Raw genomic sequence first — 21,511 nt, 5'->3', positions numbered from 1 at the left:
TTGATGGGGTTCAGCACGTGTTCCAGATCTGTGATTTCAAAATTGCTGGAGCCAGAGACAGCCAGGATCCTTGGATTTTCAGAAGGCAGTACAGGTTTCCTTATGAAGGTGAAAAATAGAACTCCATTAATAAAAAGAGAAGTCACTTACTTTCGACCAGTGTGACGGGTGAGACGTACAATCAGCTTGTGAGCATCTTCCACACTTGACTGGGTCTCTTTGACATATGATATGGGTTTCTGCAGTCCATGCTTCTCCAAGATCTCTGACACACTAAAAATACAAGAATGCATCCAAATAAGCTAATTTGATGCCTTGTGCAATAACACAAACATTTTATATCCCTCAGCTGGGCCTATTGACTAAAAAAGATTCAAAGTGTAATAATGTTGTGCAGTAAGAGCAGTAAATACCAGCAAGCAATGTGAAAGTGCCTCCCGGTTGATTTATGGAAAATGAAATGTGATTGGTTGCTGCAGGCATCAGAGCAAATTTTACGGTCACCTTGGGACTTACTGTGATTGGAATTTTTCAAGCTAAATTTCAGGCACATGAGCTTTCATTCAATTATATTCCTCAATAACCACAAAGGATAGAAATCCATTGTATGTACGCAAAATTCCTTTGCAGATCCAAATACTACCATGTAAAAATAGCTGTGATATCATTGTTGTGCTGCACATAGGCTGTACAAAGAAGAACTGCTGTGGGAGGGACCCCGCAGGCCCCACCCACTACAGACTGCATGCAGTAACTACATGAGGGGTGGAGACAAGACCAGTCACCCTGCACAAGGAGAGAGAGCAGCAGTGACCAGTCTTTATTATAGGAAGCAGCTGAACATATGCAAAATGAAGAAGATTTCATCTTGGATTATGCGCAGGTCTGGAAGAATTACACAATGGACACTAAGGCAGTAAAGCAAACATGGCTCTTTTTGTACTCCGTTCAGCCCACATATCAGCTTTACAGGAAAACTTTTAGGGTTCACTATAATTTAATTGGTCTTTTAGGTTTATACAATTTATACTGATGTAATATATATATATATACACACACACACAGTATTTTTTTTCTTTTTTTTGTTACAAATATGCATTTGACAGATGACAACGGTTTTCCAGAGTACTATGAGTCCTCTAAGCAGGACCCATATGAACATAACTGGTCTTGCCTAGGGCGCAAAATAGTCTTGCACCGGCCCTGTATACAGAAAGTGAAAAGAAGGTTAAGTAAATTTTGGCTTTAGCTATTGAGCTCAGTAAAATTCAGGCTTTTCAGGCTTTTTACAAACAGGTGTGCTAATAAGTCCCTGGAAAACATGTTGGAAAAAAAGTGCCAACTAGTGGCTCAGAAGTCAATACAAAGCATTAATGTACAACAGCAGGAGCCAATTGCAGTGTAAGCGAGCCAAACTTCTGGGGTGCGGCAAAATTTCAAAATGCTCATAAAAGCATCTGAAGGTGTTAACTAGACTATCAGGTGTGTTTACTAAAGAAGCGGAGAATGGTCACTATGCAAAATACATTTCTATTTTGCAAAGTGAATGTCCACTTCGTTTTAAATCAGCTGCTCTATTAAAAAAGATATGTGATAATTCTCTCTGATGAGAGAATGAGAACGGGCCTTACACCTTTAGTAAATCAACCTGCATATATGCGTTTTGTATGTTTCAAATGCACCCTGATTTGCTTTAAAGAGCAGCCCCATGCAGCAAGTAAAAATAATGAGTAATCTACTAGTGATATCAGGCAAACACTGCTGTGCTAAAATGAGAAATACTAACAGGAGGAAGCGGATGGATTGGTGCACTACAACGATGGTAGGATGAAATCCCAGTTTTAGAGCTCTAGACATAATTTTCAGTTTTGACTGGCGTGTACCCTTAATCTTTAGTAACTAGGATTTAGGTTTGTTTCAGTGCGATATAAGGTTGGCCCCCTTTAATTGTGTTGCCATGAAATGACATGGACATCAACTTGATGGTGTGAAGCACAGCCTACTCCGGTCTGCCCACATCTCTACGACTAAGCCAGTGATTGGGTGAAATGTGTCAGTGTGGGCAGACCTTGGATGGGGCACCAGTGATGTGGCACAAGTTTCAATAACCTATTCCAGCGGAATCCGGTGTCTGGCCACTTGTCTTCTGTTTATATGGAACTCAGGTTTACGTGACCATTTTAGTAAATTAGGCTCTTCGTTTACATGGAATGTCATGTAAATTGGTCAGTAAAAGCCACGTCAAGCACACTCCTATACCTTCCAAATGCTATACACCTAATAAACCCAAAGAGGCTAAATCATTTTATTTTTATAATTTTTATATAATTGTATCTATATTTTTTTAGAAATTGTTATTATTTATATAATTAGAGTTATAATGATTAGAAAAGAAAAACCTTTAACGGGAAAATATCATCTTTCTGAGATAAATAAATAATACATTTGTCTAGACAGAACCCAATTTTTAAATTGTTATTGTTTTCACCTAAAATGCAGATTTCTGGCAATAAATTATTTTGAAGTCAGGCTTCCAACCCATGCAGAGCTGGCAGAATCAGTTTAGTACAGACTGGGCATATCAAAGTGTACACATTGGAGGCAAATCACAATTTGCCATTTCACAGAATACACACGTGCCAGCTTGTGCAATGTCTGACGGATTGTGTAGATCAATGAATACAGTGAATCCATTTTTTACAAAACTAGGTAAACAAAACAAAAAATGTGAATCCAAATTCAGCTGGAACGCATCAGATTTTCCTGCTTTACAGCAAAGGACACAGAAGGTGCATCTCCTTCATTCTGCGTTTTCCCACGGCTGACACATGACACTCGGTGACAGAGACAAAAGTATCTTCAAGGTCACGAGTAGCCAGCACCGCTATCTGAAGCTCCAGCAATTCTCTTAACATCATTGTTATTCCGGCTGGGGATTTCACCACCAAGCTCATCTATCTCCTCCTTGTAACTAGATAATGAAGCTGTAGATTTAATAAAGTGACCTAATTTCCACCAGCTGCACTTACCATATGGAAACCAGCTCGCAAAACACGCTACATGTAAAAAAAAATACAACTGCAAACAGCACGCTAAATCAAAAGACACGCAGGCTCTGACACCTCTGGGCAACAGGTGGCCCACCGCTACAGGCTCTTCTGACTTGCAGATGGTAATAAGGTGATGCCAGCTGGGAAGAAATGGTTGCCCACTTTCCTAAGCTGCAGAAGGCTTCTTCTACGTCAGATCCAGCAGAACACTATGAGATATCTGTCCTTGAAGTAATAGCTGGTGGCTTTTAATCCCTGCTGTCACTAAGAACTATGGACATCGCTCATAATCGGAAACCAAGCACAGTAGTTCCAAAGTTGATCATTTGAATGCTATGTTAACTACAATAATAAGCCTCAGACTGCCAATGAAGGTGGGAGGTTTCCTCTGTTTAATATTGTAATTGTCAGATACAATATATATATATATTGATGTCGGCCCAACCAAGTACTGATCGGGTGGTCATAATAATCTGGCCACTCAGTGTGTATATATATATATTATTCACATTCTTCCCTCCAGCGGTGGCCAACTTTTGCTTCAGTGCTGAATGGGACTCATGTAATGGCATTAGTGATGACAGGTCTACTTATTCATTAAGCTAATGTTTGCAGTCTGTGTGCCACTGGGAAGATCTCTCTTCACTCCCTCTTCTGCAGACACAACAGGAAGTTAGAGGAAATCTCACAAAGTAAGAATCTCCCATATTCCCCTCTTAGTTGTTACTGAACAGGTGTCCCCATTGGAATATTTACACTTGCTCTTGTTCTGATGACAACTCTAAAATCTTGTATGTCCCACTATTTTCTGCCTCGGTCATAAAAGACAACCAGCATAGGGTAGGTAAACCTGCCCAAAGGTAGCAATAAAAAATTGACCTACCCCAAATCCGAGTAGTGTGTGGACGCCTCAGGAGCCCCAACCACATTCGGCAATAGTTGATTTTTCAGCCGGTTGAAAAAATCTCAGCCAAACAGTGACTGCAGCCAATCAGCTTTGGGTATTCTTACTGTGAAAATGCACACAGCTGTCAGAATACAAAAGTCCAGTGGGGGGATTGCCCCATCTGCACGGTTTAGTCTGGATGGGGGAATCAAGCCCTTTTTTTTTTGTTCTTGTTCAGCTAGTGTATGTCCAGCTTTACCCTTCTTTATATACAGCTGAAATTGCTCCGAATAGAACAGTTGTCTGGCTGTCATGCTCATTCTTTGGCTTCCACACTTTCTCAGACACTGACCAGGAACAAGTACACAGATCAGGAATTCTGCTTTCCCTTACCGTGTACATGCTGCATGTCAGTAAGTCAAAAAGTACTGAAACCAGAGGATCAGCTTGACTGCCAGGCAACTAGTTTTGTCAGCATTAAAGGAAAACTATGAGGTGAGTGATTTCCACTCATAGTTAGAGCCAACCTGTGACAAAGAAGCTGTTACAGGCCGGCTCTATTCAGGGCCGGATCGGGAAGTGAGCAGAAACATGCAGCTGATCTGCTCACTTCCCGATTGTATCCCTGCAATGAGCGGGGACTTGCAGTCACCGTTCCCTGTAGGGATTCCTCCCTCCCCTCTCTGATCCTCCAGCGCTGAGTGGAGGAATGGACAAGGGAGGGGGCGGGCACAGCTGGCTCTGCCTCTAGACCGCAGAGCCCGCTGTCAATCAGCCTGCTGGTTGAATCTCAACAGTATTGTGGAGATCCTTCCTGGCTACGGTGCTCTCAGTATATTGCGACCAATAGCTGCTATATACTGAGCTTTGGGTCACGGATGGAGGTTGTATATGTCCTCCTGTGACCCTAAAGAAAACTATGGGGAAAAACACTTACCCCATAGTCCTCTTTGAAGTAATTGATAATTCTTTCCTGAAAGGGTTTTTTTTAAGCCGGGCACATGATTAGGAGTCCCAAGAATTTAATATTCAGGTCTCATAGGAAGAACAAGTTCGGAATGTGTTTTTACTTTTATCTGTCAGGCCGTGGACAATGCTCCGCTATCTTTTAATATAATAAGAAACATGAAAAATGAGTGTGCCCCAGCCCCGCTGTTCCGTCTCCTATCACACATCTATTTGCATCAGGTAGCGCTTTCACCGGGCCTCGCCACCGACTTTATGGAACAAGGATATTTATGATTTGATTCGCCTTCTGCTGGCCTGAATTTATCACTGAATCAAGCAGCGGCGCCCATACCGAAATATTTCTTCTACAAACAACAAGCCGGCAGCTAGAATGAACGGACCATAATACCCATTTCATCCTAATTTATAGTTCATACTTCGGTTCAAAGGCAAAAACAAATTACGAGCGGAACTTTCTGCCGCTTGTCTTTATGGTTAGAAGAAATCCCATTGAAAAGCGTATTGCTGGCAAGCCTTCATAATGTACACACTGGCGGCTGAGAGCGGCAGCCCTTCGCCCAACCAAAGGCTGGAAATCTCAGCTCTGGGAGGATATGGAGATACCGATTTGTAGGTGCTATAAAAATGGATGTATTTCCAAGTAAAGAGCACTCCGAGCATGCAGCTGCTTGGTTAATAAACATGTTAACACGTTCTCTCCCAATGGTGCCTAAGTTAGCCACTTCATGTGGGCAATGAGTCTTCACAAGTCCTCATCCATAATGCTCTGTGTCATGAGAAAGGTATTAAACCTTGCAGCAGAGAGCTAGAAATATGCACCTACTTGGTGCCTGTCTTTACCATTGCTCCTTCCCTCTTCTTTCACTAAATCTGCACTCCAGGCACACTTAACACTACTAATCATATGCTGCAACGTGTGAGAACTAGGAACTTACTAAATGTAAGTTGACATGACAGGAAGTCCTGTGCAAGCTCTGAGTCACTCTACTCAGAGCTTAAACCAAGTAAAGAGCACTTTGTGCACTCTACTCAGAGCTTAAACAGGGCTGAGTTCTCCTTTCCTATCCCAGTGTTAGAAGGCAGGCACGCTCTACCGCCAGTAAGGTGCAGGCACGCTCTACCGCCAGTAAGGTGCAGGCACGCTCTGCCGCCAGTAAGGTGCAGGCACGCTCTACCGACAGTAAGGTGCAGGCACGCTCTACCGACAGTAAGGTGCAGGCACGCTCTACCGACAGTAAGGTGCAGGCACGCTCTACCGACAGTAAGGTACAAGCACGCTCTACCGCCAGTAAGGTGCAGGCACGCTCTACCGCCAGTAAGGTGCAGGCACTTTATTGCACCAATAAGGTGCAGGCACGCTCTACCGCCATTAAGGTGCAGGCACGCTCTACCGCCAGTAAAGTGCAGATACGCTCTACCGCCAGTAAAGTGCAGACGCGCTCTACCGCCAGTAAAGTGCAGACACGCTCTATCGCCAGTAAAGTGCAGACACGCTCTACCGCCAGTAAGGTGCGGGCACGCTCTACCGCCATTAAGGTGCGGGCACGCTCTACCGCCATTAAGGTGCGGGCACGCTCTACCGCCATTAAGGTGCAGGCACGCTCTACCGCCATTAAGGTGCAGGCACGCTCTACCGCCATTAAGGTGCAGGCACGCTCTACCGCCAATAAGGTGCAGGCACGCTCTACCGACAGTAAAGTGCAGGCACGCTCTACCGATAGTAAAGTGCAGGCACGCTCTACCGCCAGTAAAGTGCAGGCACGCTCTACCGCTAGTAAAGTGCAGGCACGCTCTACCGCCAGTAAAGTATAGAAATAATATGCTATGCCACCTATCTGGAAAAGAGACATAATAAATAAATGAATGCACAACAAACCAATCTACATCATAACAAAACAAAAAAAAAATGCTTTTTCACTTAATCTCCAAATAATTCGCCCGAACTGAAGAAGAACTGGATAATCAAACAAAATGTGTTACCTGAGGATTTGTTCCAGCTGATCCACCTTGTCATGCAAGGATTTTGTTATGTCTGTCTCTGAGCTGGGAATAAGAGGATGAAAGAGATATTGTAAATCAGATTGCTGAAAATAATTTCCTGTTTTTATTAATACAACAGTGCTGAGTGACACAAACAATAACTAAGCCTTCTATCAACCCCGACACTGTGTTCCTCTGCACTCGCTCACCCCTCAGAGGGTACTATTAAACTAAAACTTACTGATGACAGGGCACAGAAACTGTATGTACTGGATGCCTAATACAACGTATGTGGCTATTTTAAAGTGGACCTGTCAGGTCAGAAATATATGGCAGTGGCCTCTAGTTAATTCTTGGCTGTCATAACTGATAGGTGACACACTGACCTGAAACTATAATCTACACATAACTTGTACCAACACCTGCTATGCACATTTGTTCCATATCAGTGACTCACTAAGCTGTGAATTATTTTCTTTTTTTATTTCAAGGCTTATGAGGATTGTCAAATCTTTTGCCCTTTACACCCCAGTTATACAAAGCATGTATGACATACTGTATACCATATCCTTCAACTTTATCCTAATGTTCCTTGGGACCATATTATTCCAAAAGATACAACGGAATTGCATGCTTTATTCCAGGACTCTGCATTATATGTTAATGTTGTGAAGAGGAATACTTTGTATATGTTAATATTTGATTGGGTATGCTAGTGGTCTTATTTGGTTTCAAACAACTTTCAATGTATGCTGTATGTGACATATGTATTTAAATGATGGAGCTGGGAAGTCATTTTGTACAATAAATTTAGATTTGGGAAGTGTAGAGGAATGAAGATGTTTATGGGGATACACCATGGTTTCTAATTGCGTTGCTTTGTACAGTAAATTTGGATATGGGAAGTGTAGAGCCTTGGTCCACGCCCCCGTGTTTAGTGGGTCGCCACATGCTTTCCACTTTTCTAGGTGAGAGGCTCCTCTGTCTCCTCCTAGTGCAGCACTGTCAGTTCTTGCGCCAAGCAGACATTTAAAATATGCTGCCTGGCGCCGAGTGTTAGCTTGAGGTGGGATGGAATGGAGCTATGGCCGTGAGGTAGCTCCATCCTTACGTGCATTGCTTATAGCTCCCTTGCATGTCCTGTAGAGATGCCTGGACCAGAGTGACGTCACATTCTGGGTCCCGGCACCTCTACAGGGCATGCAAGGGAGCTGTACAAGCAATGCACATATGGACGGAGTTCAGTCACAGCACAGCAGCCACACTGGACCCTAGGCTGAGGATACATTCCAGTTTTTGTACGGTAGGGATACTGGGTGGACCTTAAAATAAAATAAAGTGGGTATGTGTGTGTGAGAATATATGAGATTGTGTCTGTGTATGTATGTCAGTGTTTTTGAGGGCCCATTCACACTAGGACATTGCATTAAACTGTACCACGCAATCGCACCTACCGTGTGGGAGTTGTGTTGTCATTCATTTGAATGGTATCCCAAATGCACCTCCCACCCACAGTTCGTATGCCCGCACCAGAACGTGCGGTACCCTAAGCCTGTGTGTTCCATTGCAGTGCAACTTGGGTCACGATTTAATGACCAAGGTCAAATGTGGGTCCTAAAGTTACACAGGGTGAGAACCACTGGTGTAGAGGGACGAGGATGCTTATGGGGATATATCAAGGTAATAGATTGTGTTCTTTTGTACAATACATTCGGATATGGGAAGTTTACAGGGTTGAGGATGTACTTTAAAGGGATATACCATGCTTTAAATCCGTGTTCTTTTGCACAATACATTTGTATATGGGAAGTAAGAAACAGTTTCTTGAACAAGTTTTTTTACAAGCGCTGGAGAATTTAATATTTTCCATTTTGGGTTTAAGAGTCTCTTCAATAGGGGGTTCATTTGGGTAAAATTATCTACTTAATAGAGTACCAGAGACTCTGAACCCTTTTAGGACATGTGAGTCAGCATACCAGCATGTAAGCCTCATATATGAAATTGCCTAAATAAATAATTTATGCTTCATCCCAAAAACCAATCATATTTGCACCTCTATTTTTCACTATTTGACCGGCAAAAGGATCATGGCAGTCTATATGGTTGCAGTGGGGTAACAAACTGCCTGAGGCAGCTCTCCTCTCAGACACTTGCAAAAAACAGGTTGGATTTTTTTTTCTCACAGCATTACGGGGTAGGCTACCGCGGCACTCCAGCTGTGGCAAAACTATATATCCCATATCCCTCTGGAAGTCATGCCCATGGCTGTCACAGTCTTGCAATGGCTCATGGGACTTCACCACAGGTAGAGGACCAAAGTTTTCTGCCCCTGATATAATAATAATTATTATTACATAGTATTTATATAGCGCCAACAGTTTGCACAGCGCTTTACAATGTAAGGAAGACATTACAATTACAATACAATTCAAGACAAGATGGTAAGGAGGGCCCTGCCCCTGAGGGCTTACAATCTAAAATGGAGGGGGAAATGATACATGAGGAGGTAGCTGTGTGGGGATGAATTATTTGAGAATGTGATGGTTTAGTGGTTAGGTTGAGGTGGGATAGGCTTCCCTGAAGAGATGAGTCTTTAGGGAATGCCTAAAGGCAGTCAAGGTGGGAGATAGACAGACAGGTTGAGGTAAAGAGTTCCAGAGGATGGGAGAGACTATATAATGGGTTAAAGCTAATTCAGAGACAACTAAAAACATTCAGACATCACTTTAAAGAAACCAAGCAAATCTACAGGAAACTTAAGTCACAGCAAAGAATGATCTGCAGAATGTGAATGAACATTAGCCATGCAGTTAACAAGGTAATACAACTTAGAGGCTCTCTTACCCATAACCCCTCTGGGGCAAACACTCCAAAATGTCATAGCAGAGGGACAGTTGGTTATCTCGCTCACAAGTGTAGATGGATTCCAGAGCTATGACCATAAGCTGGTCCTGATTAGGAATTAGCTTCTGCGGCCACTAGAAGGAAAACAAAAGAGTAAAAAAAAGTATCATCAGTTATATTCTGTAGATCATTGATAATAACCGATTAATAAAGACCGTGAATGAAATGAAAAATGGGACCTTAAAGGTGACAAATAGCAAAACAACTCAAATTTACCATCAATCACATTGTTTTATTTTACACATACAGTATATTAAAGAGGAAATCTACCCATACCTTCAAAATAACAACAAACGCACCTTTAGAAATGTTTAGTAATGACAATCGAAAAACACATACTTCGAGATTATTGCCGGCTTTGTATTATTTTCTCTTTTTTTGCCAGCTTCTTTCTCTTTTTCTCCCGTGTCTTCTCACAGTGGCCATTTTAACTAAGGGCAGATCCATAGATCTCCCTTTACTTCATGGAACTTGGCACATGTGACTAGGACATGTGACCATGCACATCATCTCAGGAGAGGAAAATCCCTTTCCCTGAGATCTCGTGAGATTTCCCAGCAATGCTCTGCTGATGTAATCTTCCCAGGATGCAATGCTTGGGCACAATACATAATCTGTGCCAAAGTGGACCAGGAAGTGGAAAAAGGAAACTGTAAGTAAAATAAAAATGTTTGCTTAGCTAATGAATGTAAGATGATTTCATTTTAGCATGCAGAGCTGTATACTTATGTGATTTTAAGTCAAATGGGGTAAAGGCCCACTTTAAAAACATATAACCATATTAAAATATTATGGGAATCCTTCATCCAAACCCTAGCTACTAAACTTTCAAATTATGCAGCGCCCGCAACATATAACGTGTTAATATCATAAACCATAAAATCAAATAAATATATGTGACTCAAATGTATAAACTATAATAGTATAATACACACACAACGTCCCTCTGAGGAAGCCCCTGTGTGTAGGGGTGAAACGTTAGGGTTAAACGTGTGTGCAGCCCTCCCTGTGTGCCCATGATTTTACTCTGCAGACTCTGCTGGATATACGGGATCCCTTTGGGGACACTGATGGCAAAGCAAACCAACCAAATCATGGTGGATCTGACAGTACTACCTTCACTTTGAATACTATCTGTTCACTCCTCTTTGGCTAAATCCATGCTGACTGGACCCACTAAGGGAAAACTACACTCCTCGTGGATCTTTATTCACCTGCATTCGTTAGTGCGGCCGCACATATGGAATACAACTTTCCAGCTTTGTTATCAAACACAGGTCTGAATACCACTTCATAGGCAGGAGCCGACATGGAGGATCCACAGCAGGCCTCGCAGCAATTATACCAACATACAGGAAAATAAAGTTGCTGAAACCGGGGACCAGCAGTCTGGGACAGCCATTGTGACCATTACCTCATGCATGCTTGAAGTCTTTTTTGTTAGGAACTGTCTCACCACCTAAACCACATCAGAAGTGAGTAATTCCTTCTTTTTCTCTTCTTTGATACTGAGTATTTGCTTGCCTAACACAGCGCTTGTGTCCAATATCAGTGACTCTTTGTGACCATCACTAACGGTCACTAGATTCTCATCTACATCAATCAACACAGGGCGATATCAGGGAGGACTTGTTTGTCATTTTAATTGATTTTAGATGTTCTTTGTCAGTAGGTGTATTTATATGTTTTTCTACTTTTTTATTAATTCTCATTAAAATTTGTTACATTATCATTACCTGTTTGATTATTATAGACAGCTCCTATTTTGGGATTCCGTATTTTCGGGGAACTTTGCTTATTATATATAACTAGAATACTAATCAATGGCCTACCAATTGAAGCTCCCTCTCAAATTGTGCAAAATGACTGCATTGATTGAGGCCTGGCCATACCCTGGTAGATTTGCATTAGTATATATGAAAAATCTCATCAGAACATTTACTTGTGCCATCAGAGACGTGACAAACGACATTGGAAATTGCATTTGATTTGACACTTTTGAAAATAAATAGAGTTTCCCGAACAAGGACAAGACATTATTTTTAGAAGTTTATTTGTTCGAGAAAAATTTTCAGTCCTGATCCCTCAATTTCTTTCATCACAACAGAAACGGTTCGCTGATTTAACCCCATAAACTATAATAAAAACAAATGAACGTTACGAAAACAATTTTCTGAACAAAATTCTACCTGTGTATGGCCAGCTGAAGTGTATGACTGACCACGGCCCATTAACTACTTGACTGCATGGCTAGTTGATTGACTGATAAACTAAACGTTCTCCGAGGGATCACATATTTTTAGCTGGACTTTTTCTAGTGTTATGTGGCTGTACATGCCTGTTACTTTTATTGGTTGAATGTTGAGGTCTTCTATTTGTTCTATGCATTCTCACTAAAAATATAAAATTAAAAGGTTAACTGTGTGCAACAAAACCTCAAGCCGAAGCTTTGGCTTTCCAATAATACTTCTGGTTTGCCACTTCAAGTATCTAACAGATAACAGACTCTCAATCTGGGCCTTTGTTACAGTGATCTTTTGGAATAGTGTTTATCATCCAGTGTGCCATGACACAGTGTCATGTATTTCCATGGTGTAGGCGGGCTGGTCACCAGCACCAAAGAAACGCGTGATGCTAATCCAGGGCAGACATCTAAACAGAAAAGGGTGGAAGTCTTCCTCGATCCAGTCCTGCTCCGCCTACTGCCCTGCCGCATTTTACTGTTAAGGGGGTACCGATGGAAACTATTCTGTAAAGAGGGGGAATGAGAGGGACTCTTTGTGAAGTAGCAATGAGAGGGACTCTGCAGAGGAAGGGGGAGGACTGAGGGAGACTCTGCTGTAAAGCCGGGGGACTATGCTGAGGAGAGGGGAATTGAGGAGGGCCCTGCTGGGAAAGGGGGACTGAGAGGGACTCTACTGTAAAAAGGATACAGTCCGTGTACCCATCGCACTCAGAACCGCTGCTCGATGAGATAAGAAGTGGATGCAGCAGGTGTCAACGTGTGGCTTCCGTCAAAGTATAAGTAAAGGATGGACACCGACACGCCAAAGCAAATCCAGTACGTCTATTTATTTACATACATGTTGCAAATGCAAGACACAAGATACAACGTTTCAGGGTCTCACAGGATCCCCTTCATCAGGCTAACAAGCACCGAGGGTTTACCATACTACACCATAAACCCTACAGCACACACGTGTCTTTCAAACCTTTCCGCATAAAAGGGCACTCAAGGGGACTCTACTGTAAGGGGGGAAAGAGACGCGAGGGGGGCTCTGCTGTGAAACTTGGACTGAAGAGGACTCTGCTAAAGGGGAGCTCTTGATCTGAAGCAGGGGCTCCTGATGTGAAGGGGATACCCCGTGTTGTTTTTTGTTTGTTTCTGTCTTTTTGTGCAGGGTTCTCCCTTAGAATCCATACTCAGACCCCCTATCTAACCACACCGTTTTTTGTTACCGTTTCCATTCACTATTGTTTTACATACAGGTGAAACTTGAATAATTAGAATATCGTGCAAAGTTCATTTATTTCACTAATGCAACTTAAAAGATGAAACTAATATATGAGATAGACTCATTACATGCAAAGCAAGATAATTCAAGCCGTGATTTGTCATAATTGTGATGATTATGGCTTACAGCTCATGAAAACCCCAAGAACCCCAAATCCACAACCTCAAAAAAGTAGATTATTACATGCAATCAATAAAACAAGGATTGTACATAGAACAATATCGGACCTTTGTACTCAGTACTTGGTTTGGGCCCCTTTTGCAGAACTTACTGCAATTACTTTTGCATGATATTCTAATTATTCGAGTTTCACCTGTATTAAACTGGGGTGTCTCGAGATTTTGTATACTTTTAAAGTGTGCCAAAGCTGAAAAAAGGTTGATAAACGCTGCACTAGACGTATGGTCTGCAAGCTTGACACAGGGATTCCACATTTGTGATTTTTCTCATGTCCACATAAACTTCCCTCCAAACAATTAAGGACTTATATATCCCAAAGTCAAATTAGTTAATCAAGGATTAAAAACCGCTCGCAGAATCTTTTAATCTCTAGAACTTAAATGATGCAGATAAAGTGTGATTTATTGTTGTCACATCTGTAGTACAGCCTAATTTATTACTTCAACATGCTGTCACCATTTAATTATTCAAAGCTGTTGCTAAGCTATGAAAAAATAAATCACTTATTACAGAATATCCTCACAGCGCTGAAATACCAACCGAAGCAACTCTTCCCCTGTCCAGCTCTTCAAAATTGATGGGAAAATTGCTATGGGGGCGAAGACAAACCAAACCAGGTAAAGGCAGCCAAAGCCAAAGTGATTGTCTGGTGGGCAATTTGGATAATTGTACTTTATTAACATTAATATCTGGAGGAATATCGCTGCTAGGATAGTATTGGTGAGAACGCACACAAATAAGAACTTCATTGTTCTTTGTGCATATTGCAATAAACTTTAAATACTGTATACATTTCAGATCTGAAGATAGATCTTTGTCAATCATGTTTAATGTGACACTAAACTCAGGAGTTAAACCTTAAAAATACATTCAAGTACCTCAACTATTAACAAAAATGTATCATATTTGTGTATCACTCGGCTGTAGATCCTCAAATCATCTCTGAATTGGTGCTGACACTGTCCTTCCTTCTGGAGGGGGGCTACTTTTGTTCCCCATGGTCCCTGTGTGTGTTGTAAAGTAGTCAACGCTCCAAGCTCACTCCTGTGATGGATTACAATCTCATGTTTAGTTTACTCATTTATACCGTACTGAGATTGTAGTCCATCACAGGAGTGAGCTTGGAGCGGTGACTACTACTACTATCCTCGGGATACTCTGCTTCTACAGAAAAACGCCAATTGTGTTGGCAGATGCAGCAAAACAAATAACAGCAGGCAATTATATTTAAACAATCTATGAAGATTATATTTGTGGTTACGGTAGAAGCAAACAGAGGTGATAATAATTCTAAGGAACCAAGGATTTATAAAAATTTCAGAAAGGTAAAAAAGATTTGTACGGCACCAAATCGTTCTGTAATTACAGAAGGTTTCAGGACAGAAGCTGACTTGAACATAGGAACAAACAAAAAAAGTCCTAACAGCACAGAAACAAGCCGACCTACTCGGATTATTCTCCATAACATTTTAATACTGTACATTGGTTAACGGGGCAATAACTCTATGGCCAGAGTGCATACCTAATATGCATTTATTTATAGACATATACGAATTATATTTGACACACAGGCTTAAAAATGTCCTGCTCTGTTTTTATAATATATACCTATATATACACATATATACATACACACACTATATTGCCAAAAGTATTGGGACGCCTGTCTTTACACGCACATTAACTTTATTGGCAACCCAATCTTACTCCGTAGGGTTCAATATTGAGTTGGCCCACCCTTTGCAGCTATAACAGCTTCAACTCTTCAGGGAAGGCATCCACAAGGTTTAGGAGTGTGTCTATGGGAGTGTTTCACCATTCTTCCAGAAGTGCGTTTGTGAGGTCAGGTACTGATGTTGGACGAGAAGGCCTGGCTCACAGTCTCCGCTCTAATTCATCCCAAAGGTGCTCTATCGGGTTGAGGTCAGGACTCTGTGCAGGCCAGTCAAGTTCCTCCACCCTAAACTCACTCATCCATGTCTTTATGGACCTTGCTTTGTGCACTGAAGCGTGATTCGTCACTCCAGAGAACACAACACGTCTCCACTTCTCTAAAGTCCAGTGGTGGCATGCTTTACACCACTGCATCTGAAGCTTTGCATTGCACTTAGTGATGTAAAGCTTGGATGCAGCTGCTCGCCCATGGAAACCCATTCCATGAAGCTCTCTACGCATTGGTGTGTCAATCTGAAGGCCACACAAAGTTTGGAGGTCTGTAGCTATTGACTCTACAGACAGTTGGCGACTTCTGCGAACTGTGCGCTTCAGCATGCGTTGACCCCGCTGTCATTTTACGTGGCCTTCCACTTCGTGGCTGAGTTGATGTTGTTCCCAGTTGATTCCACTTTGTTATAATACCACTAACAGGTGACCGTGGAATATTTAGTAGCAAGGACATTTCACGGATGGACTTATTGCAAAGGTGGCAACCTATCATGGTACCAATACGTTTGGCAATATAGTGTGTGTGTATATGTATGTATATACACCTACCTACCTATCTATCTATCGTTTTAATACTGTTATTGTATCTGAATTACAATATTAAACATAAGAATACTGCCACCTTCAGTGCCATCTGCAGGGTGAGGCTTATTATTTTAACTTACATAGTAATCACATGATCTGGAAAAACTTTGCTTGGTTTCCAAACATCAATGAGGACCAGAGCCTCTCATGGACCACAGGGACTGAAAGCCACCACCTGCACAAAGTGATGGCCGCTGGCTCTCAAAGGGATTATGTTTATTAAAGAAGAATGATGTGCCAACCTTTTCTGCCCATAGTTCTCTTCAGGGTCATGCGAGGACATATACTGTGTCCTCTGGTGACCCCAAACTCAGCATATAGCGGGCTATTGGGAGGTGAAGTCCATCTAAAGTCTGAAGGTTTTTCCCCTTAGAATAATAGTCACCTTTTATCAATGCAAATCTCCCTGTTAAGTATACTAAAATAAATGTAGTGTACCTAGCTTTTCAGTGGTAAATAGGAGTGATGAATCCGAGCATGCACACCTATTCCAAGGGGAATGCAAGCCCCTGCAGAAACAATAATCCTTTTTATTCTACCGCTCCTGTGCTTTCCGTGAATATATGGTTTAATCGTTTAGAAACTCTGAAAAGTGTAAGTAGAAATATTCTAAAAAAAAAAATGGTCCAGCCAGCTGAGGTTAAAAGTGGAGAGCAGCGCCTGACCGTGCGAGGGTTAAGACTTTTTGTCAGCTCTGTCTGTCATTCCTGAGTTTGTTTTAATTTGCACAGAGCGACAAAGCTAAGAACATCTCTTCTTAAACAGTGCAAACAATGTTTCAGCAAATAAGTAACTGAGAAAGTCATGAATAGCAATGAGCATCAAAGCTCTGTCATACCCAAGAAATATCCTGTGCCCATATCCACAAATATAGTCTCATTAAGCACAGCAAACAGATAAAAGCAGGAGAGTCAGCTTACATCGGGTTTAGAATTCTGAAAGATCTTCAGAGGAAACTTGAGGTCATCCTTGGCCATGGTTACTATGTATTCTTTTAGGAGAGGATTAGCTGACCCCGGGGTCTGAGCCTCACAGCGATGGAGGAAGGGGACCATCCACTGGTAGGCGTTCTTCACGTACTGATCTCCTGAGGACTGGAAGATAAATAAATAAAATGAAAAAAAAATATGATTAAATAGTATTTACAAACAGCACACATAAATAAAGTAAGAGGATTCCCAAAAACAGACAGCCCTCACTTCTCCCTTTAAATTATGCTGGTCTTCTGCATGTATGCACATCATTTGTTTCATGTTGCTACCTATCTCTGGAATGCTCTACCACATGTCATCAGGCATTTACCAGCCCTCCAAGCCTTTAAAAATGTCCTCCAAACTTTTTTGAAAGCTCTAATCAATTGCATACACACAAAACATGGTCAGGGATTCTCCTCATTGCAGAGTTAATCTAGGCAGTACAGTGGCTTAGTTGTGGCACTTCTGCCTTGCAGCACTGTTGGTCTCTGGTTCGACAGGACACTCTCTGCAAGGATTTGTATGTTCTCCAAGGTACTTGCATGGGTTTCCTCCCACACTCCAAAGACATGCAGGAAGGTTAATAATTGTCTCCTATTTAAATTGGCCTTGCATGTATGTGAGATAGGGATCTTAGAATGTAAGCTCCTTGCGGGCAGGGACTGATGTGAATGTGAACTATGTGAAGTGCTGCTTAAATTGTCAGCGCTATATAAATACCTGTAATTAATTTTAAAAAATTAAAAACCTGCATATTACATAGACCCTGAACATTCAGAAAATTTGCACCCCGGCTACACCCCAACAATACTCAACAGAAAGTGTTATGTGGAGAGAGATGCAGATCATATAAAGGGACACTACAGAGTACAGAGGCAAGAGGCTGCAGTCCCATCCAGAGACCTTCTGAAAGGTCTGCTCAGCCAGCCAGTTTTTATGGATAGCATTTGCGGTTGAATTACTGATCTTTTTGCCTAGAGCTACATTTTAGGTTTCCCATACAGGTAACACGGATTAAGAATCTAAAATAATGCAGCTTGCTCCTGAAATTGCTCAACACTTTTGCAGACATACATTTTCCATAAGAAGTCTCAGCTTGTCGATGTCCTTGATCTGCTGCAGATCCTTGAGAGTTAATGATACATCACAATTCGCTTCATAAGCAAGAGTCTCCAATGTGACCAAGTCATCAGTCAGCAGCTGCAAGCCCGGTATTCTCTTCTCCTTTCCCAGACGCACCAAGGAGAGGGCGCCATCCACCTACACATGACAAGTAAGTACAAATAAGGTGGGACGTCTTTAGGGCTGCAAATAATGATTATTGTCATTATCGATTCGTTGGCCGACTATTTTTTCGATTGATCAGATAAAATACATTTAAAAAAAATACCATCCTTGACTTAAAAAGAAATACACAAATGCAGTGTTACAAACAAAGTTTACTTCAGAACAAAACCACATGCACAATTTTTTGCAATCACACTGCAATGGAATGCACAGCATTGTGGTACCGTACGTTCCAGTATGGGTGGTCCCACTGTGGGTGGGAGGCGCATTTGGGGTGCCATTGAAATGAATGGCACTGCAACGCACCTCCTGCAGCAAAATTTGTCAGGCTCAAAATTACTTTTTTCCCAGCTCTTATAATTTTAATAATTGTATTGTAAGCACATGGAGCTTGAACAGCTTCAGCCAGGGAATGACAGCTGCCAGTGGCAAGATTCCGCAGATGGCAGCTGAATGTAAATAAAGCAGGTAGTGGGCTGGTGCAATAGCCAGCCTCCTATTGGCCATTTCAAATTGTAATAGCCAATAGCAGGCTGGCTATTGCATCCGACCACTGCTTGCTGTGCCCTCCTCCCAGCATGGAGGAGAGAGCTTGGCGATCCAACCAACTAATCGATAATGAGAATAGTTGAAAACTAGTCTCATAATTGATTAATCGATTAGTTGGTTGCAACCCTACATGTCGTCTCATAGCTTGTTCAGTATAAATGTTGTATACACTGATGTATCATACTATTAAAAAAATAAAAATAACAAGCACACTAAATATGGTTTGAAGACAGCCTCCTCCTACATTGCTACCTTTCTATAACAAGTCTTCTCCACAGCCTCACCCTCTCCACCTCCAACATCATTAAGACATTTTCTACTTTTGATAAAACTAGCTGGAAAATCTTCAATGGTATCAATGCTTCTGCGCACAGTTGACCATAAATCACTGTGGAAAATCCCTTTAAATGTTAATCGATCCAAAACTGAAATTGTTTTAAAATGTCACAAAGTAAAGCTGATAACAGATATAAACTGCAGACACCGCTGCTCTGACCAGGTGAAAATCCAAGACTTTTAGGTAGTGTGTCTATCCCTCCTGCCTTCCACACATTCCTACTGATCATACTAGCAATGGACTTGTAGAAATAAGTGGGGGCAGGAGGAAATGAGCAAGCTACTAAAATAACACAAAGTGTTGGATGTTTGCTTATAAAAAAAAAAAGGCCCAGCTTTGAGGCGAGGGAGCATTGAGTCACCCCATATTGTAATGTTATGTTCCCCCATATTGGCATGTGATTCCAGTGAGGGCAAACATTTCCTCCATCAATCCAGAAACACAAACTGTTGGGCTATTGCCTATTTTCCCCCCCATACAGTGCTACAAAATGGGGCTGATTTAATAAAGGTAACTATGCAAGGAAATTTTCCCTAGCTTAGTGAATGTGGGGAAAATTCACTGTGCAAAGAATACCCAATAATGCGCAAGAACAATAACAAAAAATGATAATTGGATGATGGATGGAAGTTAGCAGAGCTTCACTCATTCACTAAGCTAAGGAGAAATTCCCTAGCAAATTGAACAGTCTATTTGACTTTAGTAAATCAACCCCATGAATTGTGTCCTTGTGCTATCTGGGGACACTCATTATCAGCTGACTGCATGCGGAATTCAGTCGCCAAATAAAAGCTCCCAATGAACATTTGCATGCCTATGTCTATGAACAAAAAAGAGTTTACTGGACATCTTTGGCATCAGCTTTTCTGGTAGAAAGTTATTGTAATTGGCTGATCGACTCTATCCTTTCAAAGCCATAGACGCTCGGCACCGGCTGTCAAACTCACCAGCTGAAGTCAATCGGACCTTGCCACAATTGAGGTTGCGGCACAGTTTTCAATGTAAAATACATTTAAAAAAAAGAAACCGGCATTCAGGAGGTGGCAGTATTGTCTCCGGTATGCCACCAAAAACCCTGCCCCGCCACCCTCTGAAAGCCATCTACTGTAAATCGCTTTTCAGAGCGACAGTAGAGATTGCCGCCCATGAGAAAAAGGCAAAAATGTGCTCAGTAAAATAGATGGTTGCATTGAATTAGCTTACAATTAAACTGGCCACAGTGTAGCGTATGTGGTCTGTATGGCAGGACCACTAGATTGCAAGCTCCTCTGGAGACACAAGGGTTTAATATTCTATGTACAATGCTGTAGAGTATGCTGGCACCGTATAAAAGAGTAAAATAAATAAATAAAGCCTCAGGGTCCTCTACAAAGAATAAGACAGGCGTATTAGAAAAAGAATTGAGTGCTGCAGATTAAGTGCAGACAGTAAGTGTAATTATATTCTAATACGGAGAATATAAATTATGCATATGCAGTGCCTGCCAACATTTTACCCATTCCAAAAGAACACATTCACACAACCCTCCACGACAGCGAAATAAAAACTAATCTGCCAAATGTAAAATAGAAATAAATAATTGAAGCAGGAGCGGCAATGACATTGCAGGTAAGAGGTGAAGAAGGGGAGAAGATACAGTTATGGGGGAGTCCACTGTTCTCTAATTGGACGAAGATACAGCATTGGGGGGGTCCACTGTTCTCTAACTGGAAGAAGATACAGCAATGGGGGGTCCACTGTTCTCTAACTGGGAGAAGATACAGCAATCCCCCATCCCACAGTCCACTGTTCTCTACCTGAATGAATATACAGTAAAGTTGGGTGGGAGGAGTTCCTGTTCTCTAAATATGAGAGGATACAGCAATGGGGGGTTCACTGTTCTCTAAGCAGGAAAAGGTACAGTGTTTAATGGTACTGTGTTTAATGTTCTCCAATCAGGGGATAATACAGCGATGGGGGGTGTTCACTGTTCTCCAACAGGAGGAGATATAGCAATGAAGGGTCCATTACTATTTTGTGAATGGCCTATGTAAAGTGTAATTTGTTAGGTGTATACAAATGGCTATACTTGATGATCACATAGCTAATAACATGAGACAGAAGGAGTTTGCATGTTCTCTGCTTGCATGGGTTTCCTCCAGGTACTCCTGTTTCCTCCCACACTCTGAAGACATGTTGGTAGGTTAATTGTCTCTTGTCTAAATTGCCCCTAGTGTGTGTGTGTGTGTGTGTGTGTGTGTGTGTGTGTGTGTGTGTGTGTGCAGCAAGGAAGCAGGTGAGATGGGGACCATTTTGAGGGCAGAAAAGAAGGATCACCAGTAATCAACACTTCTATGAGTGCTGGTGATCTT

General features: G+C 41.8%; 1 protein-coding gene across 1 annotated transcript in view; it reads right to left on the bottom strand.

Annotated features, from left to right (window-relative positions):
• The window catches only part of NBAS (neuroblastoma amplified sequence), a 578,163-nt gene that overhangs the window by 375,171 nt on the left and 181,481 nt on the right, over window positions 1-21,511 (bottom strand). Inside the window, exons 24-28 of the mRNA XM_018558184.1 lie at window positions 18,062-18,247; window positions 16,934-17,107; window positions 9,730-9,863; window positions 6,886-6,948; window positions 151-273 (exon numbers count right to left, since the gene is read on the bottom strand). Coding sequence (XP_018413686.1) covers window positions 151-273; window positions 6,886-6,948; window positions 9,730-9,863; window positions 16,934-17,107; window positions 18,062-18,247 — 680 coding nt within the window. The remainder of the gene's footprint in view (window positions 1-150; window positions 274-6,885; window positions 6,949-9,729; window positions 9,864-16,933; window positions 17,108-18,061; window positions 18,248-21,511) is intronic.

Source organism: Nanorana parkeri, unplaced genomic scaffold, assembly GCF_000935625.1.
Source record: "Nanorana parkeri isolate BGI_ZX_2015 unplaced genomic scaffold, ASM93562v1 scaffold324, whole genome shotgun sequence".
NCBI lineage: Eukaryota > Metazoa > Chordata > Amphibia > Anura > Dicroglossidae > Nanorana > Nanorana parkeri.
This window is presented reverse-complemented; position numbering and strand designations above follow the sequence as displayed.